Source organism: Patiria miniata, unplaced genomic scaffold, assembly GCF_015706575.1.
Source record: "Patiria miniata isolate m_02_andy unplaced genomic scaffold, ASM1570657v1 HiC_scaffold_5, whole genome shotgun sequence".
NCBI classification, from domain to species: Eukaryota; Metazoa; Echinodermata; class Asteroidea; order Valvatida; family Asterinidae; genus Patiria; species Patiria miniata.
The window spans coordinates 28,132,419-28,145,859 of record NW_024037072.1 but is presented as its reverse complement, the minus strand read 5'-3'; the positions used below and the strand labels follow the sequence as shown (position 1 = coordinate 28,145,859).

Sequence of the window (13,441 nt, the reverse complement as noted above, 5' to 3'; positions counted from 1 at the left end):
CCCATTCTATAAAGCTTTTTAATGTCACTCTAACCGTACGAAGTTGGGCACTGTTAGTGATCCTGCTGTGCACGGAAAATGAACGTCAACCAAAGTCACATCACGGACGGTAAAGAACCGGCGTATTTTTTATTCGTTCATGTCGTTAGTTTCTTCCATTCTTTTAAGTCGTGAACTATCTGCAGGTTGTCTAACTTTCTTGCACAAATATGACAAAATATTGGAAGGGTTTATTATCCCAATAAAGGCGAAGAAAATATGAGATGGGCGGGGCGGCGCGCGGTAGAGGTGCAAAATTGGTCATTGGTGGAGGCTGCATTAAAGGGGTGGGGCTTGGGACCGGACTGTGGGGGGGGGGGGACCGGATGGGACGGGACCGGGGGAAATTAGTTTACGACGTGACCTATACAAATCATATATATTTGTTAATCGAAACTTCAAGCATTAGATGATCACGCACGCAGGGCAGAGCTCATGCAGAATGTGCACCATCGCAAAGCAACTTTTGCAATAACTTAATAAGGGGATTCATAATTAAAAAACTAAATAGGCCTAACTAAGGCAAAAAAAATAGTTCTGCTTCCGGTTTCCCTACCTAGGCCTAGTACCTTTTTCTGACAGCCCTTACCAAATTTTGTTAAATATTGGAAAAATGAGAAAAAAACCCAAAACCATTAATTTCTACCTTTTTACCCATGACTACACGTAGACGCCTCCATATGATCGCACACAAAAAAAATTGGCCAAAAAAATTAAAAATTCCCTACCTACCTACCCTATTTTCGAATGCCATGTAATCGGAAGCAGAAGTATATATTTTTTTTGGCCTATAAGCACTTTCACGATACTAATAATAGGCCCCATCTTGCTGACGGGTATGCATTGTCAATCAAGTCAGGTTGGCGTAGCGGTACTATCCTCACCTTCCACTACCCAGGTTCAAATATATGAATTGGGTTTTCAGTTCCTACCGGTACCTGATTCTGTGGGTTTTCCGCAGAATATTCTTCTGGGGTTTTCCTCCCACCTCTAAAACTGTAAATTCTTCTCATTGTCTTCTCTCTACAGGTTTCTTCAGGCTTGCGAGCTACAGTGTCTAGTGCGCTTTTGAGGAATGTTTGGTTTCATTACCAGAAATTAGCTTGAGTAACTCCAGCTTAACAAGCTCATCAGGAATTCACATGTAACGCTGGAGACATAACTACTGCGTGAGAGTGTTGTTTTAAGAGACCCTAAAAAGATGGCCTCTACAAAATGGTCCTATTTCCCTCTATAATTCCAACCCAGATTCCATTTACATACGTCATAACGATGCAGCAGTCATTCACGAAGCTAATAATCAACTTGAAACATAACAAAAGTTACTAAAATATGAAAAATATTGATGACTTTGGTGGCTTTTTCAGAAAAACTGTCCAGTGCCACACTGTCACGCCTGTGTTGTGGTTATTGTGTGCTTGTGCCTATCAGCCAATCAGATTATTCTTTGTTTATTTATGCTAAGTAGGACATCCAAAAGGAATCATCTGATTGGCTGATAGGCACTAGCACACAATAACCACAACACAGGCACGATATGATAGTGTGGCACTGGACAGTTTTTATGAAGAAGCCACCCAAAATCATCAATGTTTTTCATATGTTAGTAACTTTTGTTCTGTGTCGAGTCAATTATTAGCTTCATGAATGACTGCTGCATATGGCTGTAAAGTATGTAAATACATTCTGGGTTGGAATTATAGAGGAAAAAGGGACCATTTTCAGTAGAGGCCGTTTTTTTAGGGTCTCTTATGATCTCACTTTTACAACGTAAATTTACAATTCCTGATGAGCTTGTGAAGCTGGAGTTACTCAAGCTAACCAGAAATATATAATAATAATTAATAGGAGGACAGCAATCCATGATCCATGATCCAAGAAGAGCTCAGGCAACAGGAGGTTAAAGATTGGTACAACTGATTTACTTAAAATGCAGTAATAAACAAACGATCTAACATTAAATTAACTGAATAGTCTTCCTTCTCTCAGTACTGCAGAGTTTCTTGAAGACTTTGCGGATGTGATGTTCAAATGCAGCGGATGAATTGAAGCACAGTAGCACCAAAATAATGGAGCAAGATGCTGTGACTGTGAACGAGCAGTCAAATAAGACTGAGAAGGTAATTTTTGCGCTAATTGTAACATTTCTTTTCATTTCCTGCCTGATGAGGTGCTGCAATATACGAAACAATTGAATGCTTGGAAAAATACTGAAGATAAAACAAATTGGGGAATTAATTTAGGATGACTTCGATCAAAAAAATAGATAAGCTCTGGTCCCAGAGGGCAGCCTAGTGTCCACTTTGTACCTATCTGACTGACTCACCGACCGACTGTCACTTGTGATATTGATATATACTTCCAGAACTGTGAGGTTTTTACATACCTTTCAGAAATCCCAACTGAAGTTGCTCTAGCAGAAAATTCTCAATTGTTTCTGACCTCCAAACTCTCCTGTCGCGAAATGTTCGGCCTCAATGTTTCACAAGTATTATCTTGATGTGGATTGGCACCTCTAGGGTGGGTTAAAATCCCTCAAATGTCAAACAAAAATGTGAAATATACCAGAATTTCGTTCATCAGGATCATCTAGCCATCTCTTCGTTTGCCGTCGACTGAGGGCGCTTTAATTCTCTTGACCAACTACAGCCTGGGTTTCATTTCATCACGCAAGGCACGGAGACACTCTCAATTGATATGAATGAAATCTCCGGTGATAAGTCAAAACCTTGGAAACTGGAAAACCCTTCTAACTCAAAATAAGAACTTATTATCTATTGTTGTTGAAAAGGAAATCCGTTTGCTAACTCAAAACTCTGCTTATAACACAAAATTTGAGCCCATTCCCCCGAGGATTTCGAGATATCGAGATTTCACTGTATTGTGAACTGGTGAAGGGAGTTAGGCAGTGCTATCGTATTTGTAACACCCCTGAATGGGCTAAATACTGCCCATTGTGTAGACAATATACATTGAAATGACATTTTGGTGAGTAGCCATTCTCAATCAATTCGGGCGAGTCACAATGCAGTGCGCCACCAAGAGTTTGCCACGGAGAGTTAATTTTTCCCAGTGCATTTTGGGAGATGGTCGACAAATTCGCAGCGCAGGACATTTGAAATTGTTAGTTTTTCCGGCCAGAAAGTTCGTAAGCGTATGATTCGGGTATCTGTGTGCCCTTTTCTTTTTGTTTTATCAATATGGAGTTTTTTTATAAGGCGGCAGAACGCTTTGCCCCATCTATAACAAATTAGCTCAAGTTTTCTACCGACACTCGTTCAAATGGGCCATGTTTTGTCGACCGTGACTTTGAAAAACGAACTCTCCGTGCCAAATTCTTGGTGGCGCACTGCATTGTGAATCGCCCAAATTGAATAGAATTGTGTGCACTCTGGGACCAGCTTTACTTGGCATGCCTTGTCTTGCAATCTTCATCATTTTCTCAACATTGATTTTTATAAGACGGGATTTACTTCAGGGAGATGTACATTTTTCATATCAGGTTTTGCTTGTGAATTATTTCTTGCAAACCTTCGGACAACACGGCGTATACAGGGTGTTTAAAAATTACGTAGGCGAAGGGCAAAACCCAATATAAAACCACAAAAATTGATCAAGGAACATGCCAAACGACTGACAAGTCTACATTGTACACTTTGACTTCACAGGAAATGGTTGGACAGCTTTTTGGAACTTTGTTTAGGTGTCAAAGTTTCAAGAAACAAAGCCTCACTATGACTGCATAAACTAAAAAAAAAATGTTTTGCTTGATTTGTTTATATATTTAAGAGTTTAAAGACAAAGGAGGATAACATCCGATGCGCTGTAGCTAACATCACTGAGGCGGTTGCGACGATCGTGAGTCACAGCACCAACGATGAATTCAGGCAGAAATGTTTCTCACTCATGAAGGTGAGTGCAAGTGTAAAAGTCCGCCGCAACACGAGAGCTACGTGCTGAGCAAAAAGTCATTCGAGGCCGTTTGCTGAGCACGTAGCTTACAAATTATCCCGTATGCAGTGAATATTTGCTGAGTTTTCTGCCTCGCGAGGCTGTGAGGCAAATATCGATCCTGTTCGATTTCTTTCGCTTCGCCAGGCGAAACACTCACTGTGTGCGGTCAAGCTGAGCTACGTGCTGAGCTAAAAAGATTAACTAGCCAATGAAATCATGTACTCTGTACACGTGATTTTTATTTTTGTGCAATCTTCTAAAGCCTGCCGGCGCTTGCCCCCATTTATTAAATCACGCGACTGACAAACAAGAATAATGTGCTCTCATTGGCTAATTAATCTTTTTAGCTTAGCACGTAGCTCAGGTTCACCGCACACAGTGAGTTTTTCGGCTCGCTAGGCGAAAAAAAAATCTAAATATTTGCCTCAAGGCCTCGCGAGGCAGAAAACTCAGTAAAAATTCACCTCTCACGGTGAGCTACGTGCTGAGCAAACGGCCTCAAATGACTTTGCTCAAAAGTCCATCACAAGTTAGCCTGCACTATTGTTCAGTATTATAATTCTGATATTTGGAAACAAATCAACTCAAATCCCATCACACGTCCTTCAGTCTCAAGTCAAGTCACAAGCTATTCAAATGAATAGTAACAAAGGCACTTCTTTGTAGTTGTCCATCCCTTATACTAAGGGAATAAATGTGTGCTTTGGAGGTTTTAATCACTCTGTTTAAGACTGCTTGGAGTCTGGTGCTGATAATTACCTGAGCCAAATAATTATCAGCACCCAGACTCCAAGTGGTCTTAAACAGAGTGATTAATACCGACCAAGCACATATTTATTCCCATTCATAAATACCTTTTCGGTCCAAAAAATCAAAACTTTTCGGTAATAAAACCCCGATTTTGTTCAACAAGTTCACTTCATGTTTTTTGAAACACACCTCTAGCTAAATAATGGAGTGTCCAGCTCGCTAATAAGATGTAAACAGCTCCTTTTATGGAGATTGGCGTGCATGCGCGATGTCGTGCAGAATGCACCTGGGGCGTTGCATTGTGAATTTAGGACTATAAAATGCTGACTCACTGGTAGTTTTGCACATGCCTACGTGAGGATTGTGAACGTTCAACCAATAAAACGGTAAGAGGCACTGGATTTTTTAGGAGTCCAAACTTCATGTGACACTGGAAAAGTGTTTAAGACCAGCCAGCCATGTCTTTATCATCTGTTTAAGACTGGCCACGTGATGGGCTCTCGACCAATAGGAATGGGTAAACTGTCTTAGGTATTTTTGAATTATGCCTTAAACTTTTTGTTTTGACTTAAACTTGATTTGTGATTTACCAGACCACAACCCAAATTAAAGTCTCAGACTTATGCCCAGATTTGCAGTTTAACTCATGGACTTACAATTTAACTGATGTCTCAACTCTAACTCTTGTCAAAATCCTGCACACTGTCACTCCTAGATGAGTACCATTAAGGTTCAACTCTTTCTTAATGTTAGTTGTTTTCTTGTTTGTCATGTATTGCTAATTTACCATGTACAGGTACCTAACTCATCTGGTCTGGTATCCAGTCTCCCCTCCCAACTGCATTCAATTGCTTGCCGGCACATGGGAGTCACATTGTGTGCTGAGAGTCAAGTTCAAGAGGTAATCATGCACCAGACTTGAATGCATATACGCAAGTCCTCGGACTTTAACTTAGGGAATAAATGTGTGCTTGGCCGGTTTTTAACACTTTGTTTAAGACCGGTTCGAGTCTGCATGCTGATAATGAACTGAGCCAAATTCATAAATACCTTTTACCAAAAGTCAAAACAAGTCAAAAATTATAGATTTACAACGATTTTGTTCAACAATTTTACTTCCTGGGTTTTTTTCTTCGAAACACCCCTTTAGCTATGCTACAGTATGGCCCTCTTAAGAGTAGTCGTAAACAACTCCTTATATGGAGATTGACGCGTGCGTCGCGCGTACTGCGTGATGTGGCACAGAATGCAGCTGTGCCGGTGTAGTGTGAATTTAGGACCACGAAATACTGACTCACTAGTAGTATTGCGCATTCCTACCTGAGGATTGGGAACGTTCAACCAATAAAATGGTACTGGCACCGGATTTCATAGGAGTCCAAATTTCACGTGACACTGGAAAAGTTTTTTAACACCAGCCAGCCAGTCTTTATCAATCGTTTAAAACTGGCCACGTGACGGGCTCTCGACCAATAGGAATGGGTAAACTGTCTTAGGTATTTATGAATGTTGGTTCAAGCACAGGTGTCATCAAAACCAAAAATGAGCATCAAGTCGGAATTTGCCATTGTACAGAACAGTGGGGCAAAGCCAGCATTTGGATGGGTGGGGGCAGATATTTTGTTTGTTTTTCAGGTGAACTTAAATCTGTAAGTCTGGTTTTACCTTTTTATATTTTCCCCTTTTATCAAACATCTTTAAAACCTACTTTCATTCTGTTTAATTTGACTGGTCATGATTCACTGTAACGCAACAGTGGGATTTTTAAATGCCATTTTCTCAAAAATTAGTTAGTAATTCAATAAACTTCAATTTAGTTGGCGGTCTAATATTTTGTTATTGGAGTCAAAACTCCCAAATGTTATCTACAATGAGAAAGCTCTTGTTCTGCAAAGTCCAGAAAAAAAGTCAATTCCTAAAAAATCTGACTTTATGCTCGTTTTAGGGTGAATGTTAGCCCTGGTGGACTCCCTTTCCTCCCTACGTAACGGAGGGAGTCCAGGGTAAAAAGTGCTCAAAACCGAACGAAAACATTTCTGACCAATAATTTCAATATTTTTACCTTGTTGGAGAAGCTAATTTTTACGTCGTAGTATTCTATGTGTCCTTATCTGTTGGGCTGATGGGTTCAGGAATTCCATATGCGATGCTGACTGACGTCAATCAGGAAAATAAACTCTAAAGCAACATTAAACTTGTACGTGTTTGTAGACTCTTTTCATCAGTTTCTCACCGCCGAGTCTATTCTAGTCGGTGTACATGACGTACGTCTGTGCAGCGTGTAGTCTGGTTCCCTAGACCGGACAATTATTCTCGACGCTCATCACGTCTGGTCCGGGGGCCAGACTATGCAGCATGAATATGCAGTGCGCACGCGCGATTTGCTTAGTAACCACTCTCATACGCACGCGCACTTACTTGAAGGCGTGGTCGCTAATCCAATGACCGAGCGTGTTTTCGCGCTAGTTACCAGAAACACGTTTCGGCTTTGGTCATTGGTTGAGCGTTTTCGTGACATCGCAATTTTCGTTTTCGTATTGCAATGAAGACTTCGTCCAACCTGGGCTCGGGTGAATGTCTACTAGCATATGCACTCAGTGTCAAAAATATCGCCCAGTGCATTCCAAGATCAGTATGAGGGCGGGTCAAACCCCCTCCTTTTCCTGGCTGTAAGATTCTTTCAAAAAAATCTGTCAGGCTAAGATTTTGTTTCTTGAATATTTTGTTCCCCTGTTGTCAGTTTTCAAAGTCATCTGAGAAAGCAATGGTAACCAACTCACAGCCAGCCGCGAGCCAGTGTGACCTTCAGCACATACCAGCCAGCCAGCCCACAGGTGCAGACGATGCTAGCTTGGATGTAAGTTTATTAAGATTTTACAGAATTAAAGCCAGAGTCCATCATTTGCAGCTATCCAAAAAGTAACTGCCGTAATTATTGTTGAAACACATACTTGGTTGAAAGATAGTAAGGGGACTAAACTCCCTGTGAAATTATTCTTTCTGGCAAGCTGTCATTTTGAAGAAATCAACAAAAGAAGGCCTTTCCAACGGTGCTTCTTAAGAAGCACTGTAGGAAATTCAAATTAGTAGTTCGTTTTGTTATTCGGCGAAGCGCGCGCAAGCATTGTCACGACGCACACATGCATGCGGTTGCTATAATTCGTCGGATCAGTGCGCGACATTGCGTAGCTGCAATCGGCTCAGTGAGAACGTGTCTCGGACGCTGAATTCAGGCCCAATTCAAAACATGATTCAGCAACTTTTGATTTGAAATCGAGATCCTAGAATGTTGTTTTTCTCGAAAAATACAGCTTAAGCTGAGCTGAAACTTCATCAGGTTAGTTGTTCAGCACCCTTCTTTAGTTCTTGAGCACTTTTGTTGCTTCAAACGAACAAAAATGCAGAAATTAAAAATGATGAACTATATACCTTTAAAACTGAAGGTTCAATGTGTCATCCTATAAATTTGGGGTCCACGATTTTTCCTGTTCCTGTGACATGTACTATTTTTAAAATTCATTCCTTAATGCCTTTGCCTCAGAGTGATTATAACAGCAAACCTACCCAGCAAATGAGAATAGTTTGAAGTTATTTTTAATGATACTTGAGGCAAATTACAACGTTCCATACTAATAACAGAGACAGGAAAAATGCCACACTTTTGACCCTTAATTTATAGAATGACCCATTTGACTGTGCTTTTCAGTTTTGAGTGTATTGGCTTCGATAACGCACTGGTATAGAATACAAACGCAAATATGCAAATAGCCGTACTAGAGCCGTACTAAATTTCCAGTTTTCCATAGCTTTGTGCACAAACATGGATGCGCCCAGCAGGCTTCATTTGTACAGCGAGTTAGGGTTCTAGTAATTTAATATAACTTTATGGTACTGCATCATATATACACCAGCCTGGCTTGACAGGCATGCACGGCATGCATGGACAAACTACCATTACTTTACTTGCCATTCTCACCAAACGATCAAAATAATAGCCAAATTTGTAGGTTTTCATCATTCATATGAAAAAAAGAAATAGCGTTTTAAATTTTAGTTATTCTGAGTTCCTGATATTTGTCTTGAATGCTTAGGAAGACTTCAGTGATTTCTCGCAGTTGGACTTTATTGATGGCGAGGGGGTGACCGGGAATTTGGAATCATCGCAGCTGTTCAGAGATGAGGCAAAATCAGCCGGCACAGCGACATCAGGCATGGAATCTGTCAAGTCATTCGAGGTAAGCCCTCAAGACGCCAGTGCCCACGCAAATTGGACGGGTAGTTGGTATATGTTGGATTTCTTCATCAGAGTTTTAAGGCAAAAGTAACGATTGTATTTTCTGAATGTCTTTTGAGATTTGAAACATTCCTATTTCAAGGACTGGCTAACATCCATGAAGAATATGTAATTATAAGGCTTATAAATTATAGACTTATAAATGATAAATTTTTGTTAGTGAAACAAAACCCTCAACTGCAGAACATCAAGTTTTTTGGGCATGCAAGACAACGAATCAGTTGCTTCAACATGTTTCAAGGCGCAGTGGCCAATTAGAGAGTTGCAGCAGGTCAAGTTAGTATACAGAGTGGTCGAAAAAAAAGTTTACACTTTTTCAGAGGCAGATTTCATATAATTGAAAAGACATCTTGAAATTGTTTGAAGATATTCCTTAACTACAAGATCTTGGTCATATATGGTGAAAACGGCGTTGAAAATAAAGCTCAAGTTAAGAAGTAGCGGCCATTTACAGAAGAATGGTCAAAAACTTGTTTGTCCCGTCTATGCCAGTCATGTACGGTAGACCTAATTACAATGATTGCAGTGTTTTGTGTTGACCATATCTCATAGACTTGCGTGTGGACAAACTGGTTTTTTGAAACCATCTTCCTTTAAACCATCACCATTTCTTAATTTAGATTTTATTTTCAGCGCCATTTTCACCATATACCACGAAGATGCTATAGCTTAGGAATATCTTGAAATAATATTAACGTGTCTCCCCAATTCCAAGAAATCTGCATCTGAAAAAGTGTAAACGACCACCCTGTAGAGGTCATTGCCAGATTCAGTTGAAATAGATGAAAGCTCTATAAAAAACACGAGAATACTGGAGATTATTTTAGGAACTTTAATCACTTTAATAGGCTGTTGGTCGATAAATGCGTCACTAATTCACAGAGGAAACTTTTCGTAAATTGACTAATTGCGAGTTGATTCCATTCAACTCTGTTTAATGTAAAAGATCAGGTGATCCAAAAATATTGTCTATTTACTCACACTAGTGACTCTGATCCTGAAAAGAAAAGTTTGTTCAAATTAATCTTTTCCCGTAATCAGTTTTTTTTTTTAAATATGGATTGTGATTACTCAGGAGGCGCCTGCAATTATGCATCAAAAATTAAGTAATAATTCCGTCCGGAAAGTTTTAATATTCCGAACATGCCGCTTAATTTTGTTTTAATCATTTTAGATATACATGTGTATACTATTGCACATTTGTGAATGCCATATAGCCAAAAATTCAAGCACAGAGGAAAAGTATGGACAAAGGAGGAAGGTTCGTTCCGAATTTTTCGTACTATTGTCAAACATTTTGCAATCCTGTAAATAAGTAGACTGTAACAATCATGAACTGTCTGTTCGTTAAGATTTTGACCCAGAAAGCTGTTTTTGGTGGTTTGCCAAGTAGTCTTTTTTGCCACATAATTTCCGGGGAATGCCTGCTCAGAAAGGAAGTAGTCTATGACTATGTATGTGTAAAGAAAGATAAAAATGTTGTCATCAGACGCAAAATGTGCACACTGTTAATACATGGAGCATTAAATGCTACACTTTAATTTTATATTATTATGCTGGACGTGGGTCCCTTGGTTGCTCAGAGAGTCCATGAACACTCAGTCTTGATAGTCTAAATTCCTCATTTATGTGTGGTTAATCCTTGAGATGAGTTGCACCGTTGCCTTCCGTTTTTTTGGAACCATTAATTTGAGGCAATAATCTTATAGTACGGCAGATAGGTGATGGGATTGCGACTTTGATGATACAAGCATGGCATTTGGCCCACAGTCATATGAGAGCATGTCCTAAGAAAGATATTTGGCTGTAGGGCTATCGCAGATTTGTCCTTTGAAAAATTATAGGTCGAATAACATGCAATGGCAGCCATTTTGAAAATCTTGAAAATTACTTGTTATTCTACATATATTTTTTTCAAATGACAAATCTGCGATGGCCCTATAGCCACATATCTTTCTCATGACATACTCTGACTGTGTCCCAAATGTAATGCTTGTATTATCAAAGGCACAATTCCCCCAAATATTTCCCCTATATCTGCCTCACTATTAGGCAGTAATCAAATTTTCATGCTCGTTAATCTTAAATAATGAAAGGTTTGCGGAAACACCATGTGCGAATAATTTCTCAACTAAGAGAATGGTTCTGAAAAGAACCAGAGGTATAAACTCGACGTTCCGGTCAGTATGCTCTGACTGTCTTCAGGAGAGTGCCTAAACTCTTAGAGTTTAGGCACTCTTAGAGTTTAGGCACTCTTAGAGTTTAGGCACTCTTAGAGTTTAGGCACTCTTAGAGTTTAGGCACTCTCCTGAAGACGGTCAGAGCATACTGACCGGAACGTCGAGTTTATACCTCTGGTTCTTTTCAGAACCATTCTCTTAGTTGAGAAATTATTCGCACATGGTGTTTCCGCAAACCTTTCATTATTTAGTATCTCCACCATGCAGAGCCTCAAATCTTACTCGTTAATCTTACTGCTTTGCTTTATTCTCTCCTTTTTCTTCTTCCATTCATGCAGGTCTCACAGTCCAAGTCCATGCTTGAGGATGAGTGGTTGGACGAGGTCTTAGACAGCGATCCGTTCTTCAACGAAAGCTGAGACAGGTCAATTTGGTTTTGTTTCTCCTTCAAGAGTTGATCATCGCAAATGATGCAAGGACCGAAATTTTCTAAAGTTACGTGAGCCGAGGCAGGCCCAGTTTTCAAAAGTTTTGGGGTTAAACAATTGAACACTATTTACATGTGATGCTATGCTTGCCATGCAACTTCGAGCTAGACATTGCCACATTTTTGATATGTTACAAAATTTGTTTGGATTGTCAAACTAAATGCAAAAGGATCAAAGGAATGTTTGGTAGCATCAGAATTGTAATGTGTGGAAGTTGGAAAAGAATGTATGGCATCTCAGTACAAACCCGACACAAAAGAATACTTGAATCTTTGCAATGGACCCTGGTGATGAACAGCAGATGGCGACTTTTTACCACTTTCTTTAGGCCCCCCAAAAAAGTCTCCGGTTTCTGGTATGGAGCTTGCCCAAAAAGTGGTGCGCTGACGCAGCTTCTTTTTTTTTTTTCTTTTTTTACCGTTTTTTTTTTCTTCAAATGTCGGCTGATGACTGCAAATGGTGCCTGACTAAACTTAGTGCAAATATACGGGAGTCCAGAGAGGCCACATAAAGCTTATACTCGATTGTAACCCCATCTAAAAACACGTTAAAATTGTGCAGCAGCAGGATTCCAGTCAAACCAGTGAGTTTGGCGGTTCTGAGACATCATCTTTCATTGAAAAAAACTTTTTCATTTTGCCGACGCGCATGGCTACGGGGACGCGCGCGCAGACCAGAAACCGGAGACTATTTTTTGGGCCTTAGTTGATGAAATGATTGCGATTGACTCTAGTCCTGTTGGCAATGAAAGGAAAGAATGTATGCTTGCATAATTGGGGCCATCATTAACAGAGCTGTAAGCAAGCCATCACAAGTCAGTCACAAGTCCTTTGGTCTGAAAGTCTATAGTAACAGGCTATACCGGTATATTGTCGTGTCCGTGCAACAAGGTTGTATCTCCTAAAATGGCGTGTGACGTCATGTACGTGAAACACGAGTTTTCAGTGTCAAAAGGTCGTACCTCGCTTAACCCTAACTCCCTAGCGTCTTTTACAGGGAACTGGACCAATTCCATCAAAATCCATCAATCACTGTGCGTCCAATACAAAACTGTGCATGATATAATAGAATCCACCACTGACACACTGGTTGACATTCATGGACTTGCTACACATGGCTTTTATCACAATAGCAGTACAGGAAGCTAGGCAAAATCAATCGGATACCCCTAGCACTGGCTTCAGGCCATTAGGCCCAAGTCCATCATACTCCATCAATATTTAGTCACGCCAGGCCTTCTGGAGCAAGTCCCCCAGAATGGGAGGATGGATTTTGATGAATTTGGGGTGGTTAGGGTTAAAATAACCCGGATGTACACACAAAGTCGATGGACATCGCAATACGCGAGATGCGACCTTGTTGCACGGAGCGTATTCGCGCGAGATACGACTTTGTTGCAGAATGGAGTTACGACCTTGTTGCACTGACGCAACGATATATGGGTCATTCTAAATTTAGAGTCCAAAGTGTGACATTTAGTTTCCTGTCCCTGTTACCTGTGAACTTTTGAATCATTAACCAACCCCCTTGAGTGATTTACTGGGAATCTTCCTCATTCCTGCAGTATCCAACACCATATGGTAACTCAAAACCTAAACTGTTGCACTCTGATTATGGTCGTATGCCTGGCCCCGTGTAAAACATAATCAGTTCACTAGTGCAGTACTCACTCCAACAGATTCCAACAAACCCTGGTGTTGCAGTTTGACTGGATGGGAATCGATAGGGTTTTAAAA

The 13,441-nt window shown here is 40.3% G+C and overlaps 1 protein-coding gene across 1 annotated transcript; it reads left to right on the top strand.

The window, feature by feature from the left end:
* Nucleotides 1-4: 4 nt before the first annotated feature.
* LOC119740912 lies at nt 5-12,036 on the top strand. The gene is made up of 7 exons (XM_038216391.1): nt 5-109; nt 2,029-2,159; nt 3,829-3,951; nt 5,540-5,644; nt 7,484-7,600; nt 8,835-8,978; nt 11,556-12,036. Exons 2-7 carry the CDS (start codon nt 2,109-2,111, stop codon nt 11,634-11,636), a joined length of 621 nt encoding a protein of 206 aa, XP_038072319.1. The 5' UTR covers nt 5-109; nt 2,029-2,108; the 3' UTR covers nt 11,637-12,036.
* The last annotated feature ends 1,405 nt before the right edge of the window (nt 12,037-13,441 follow it).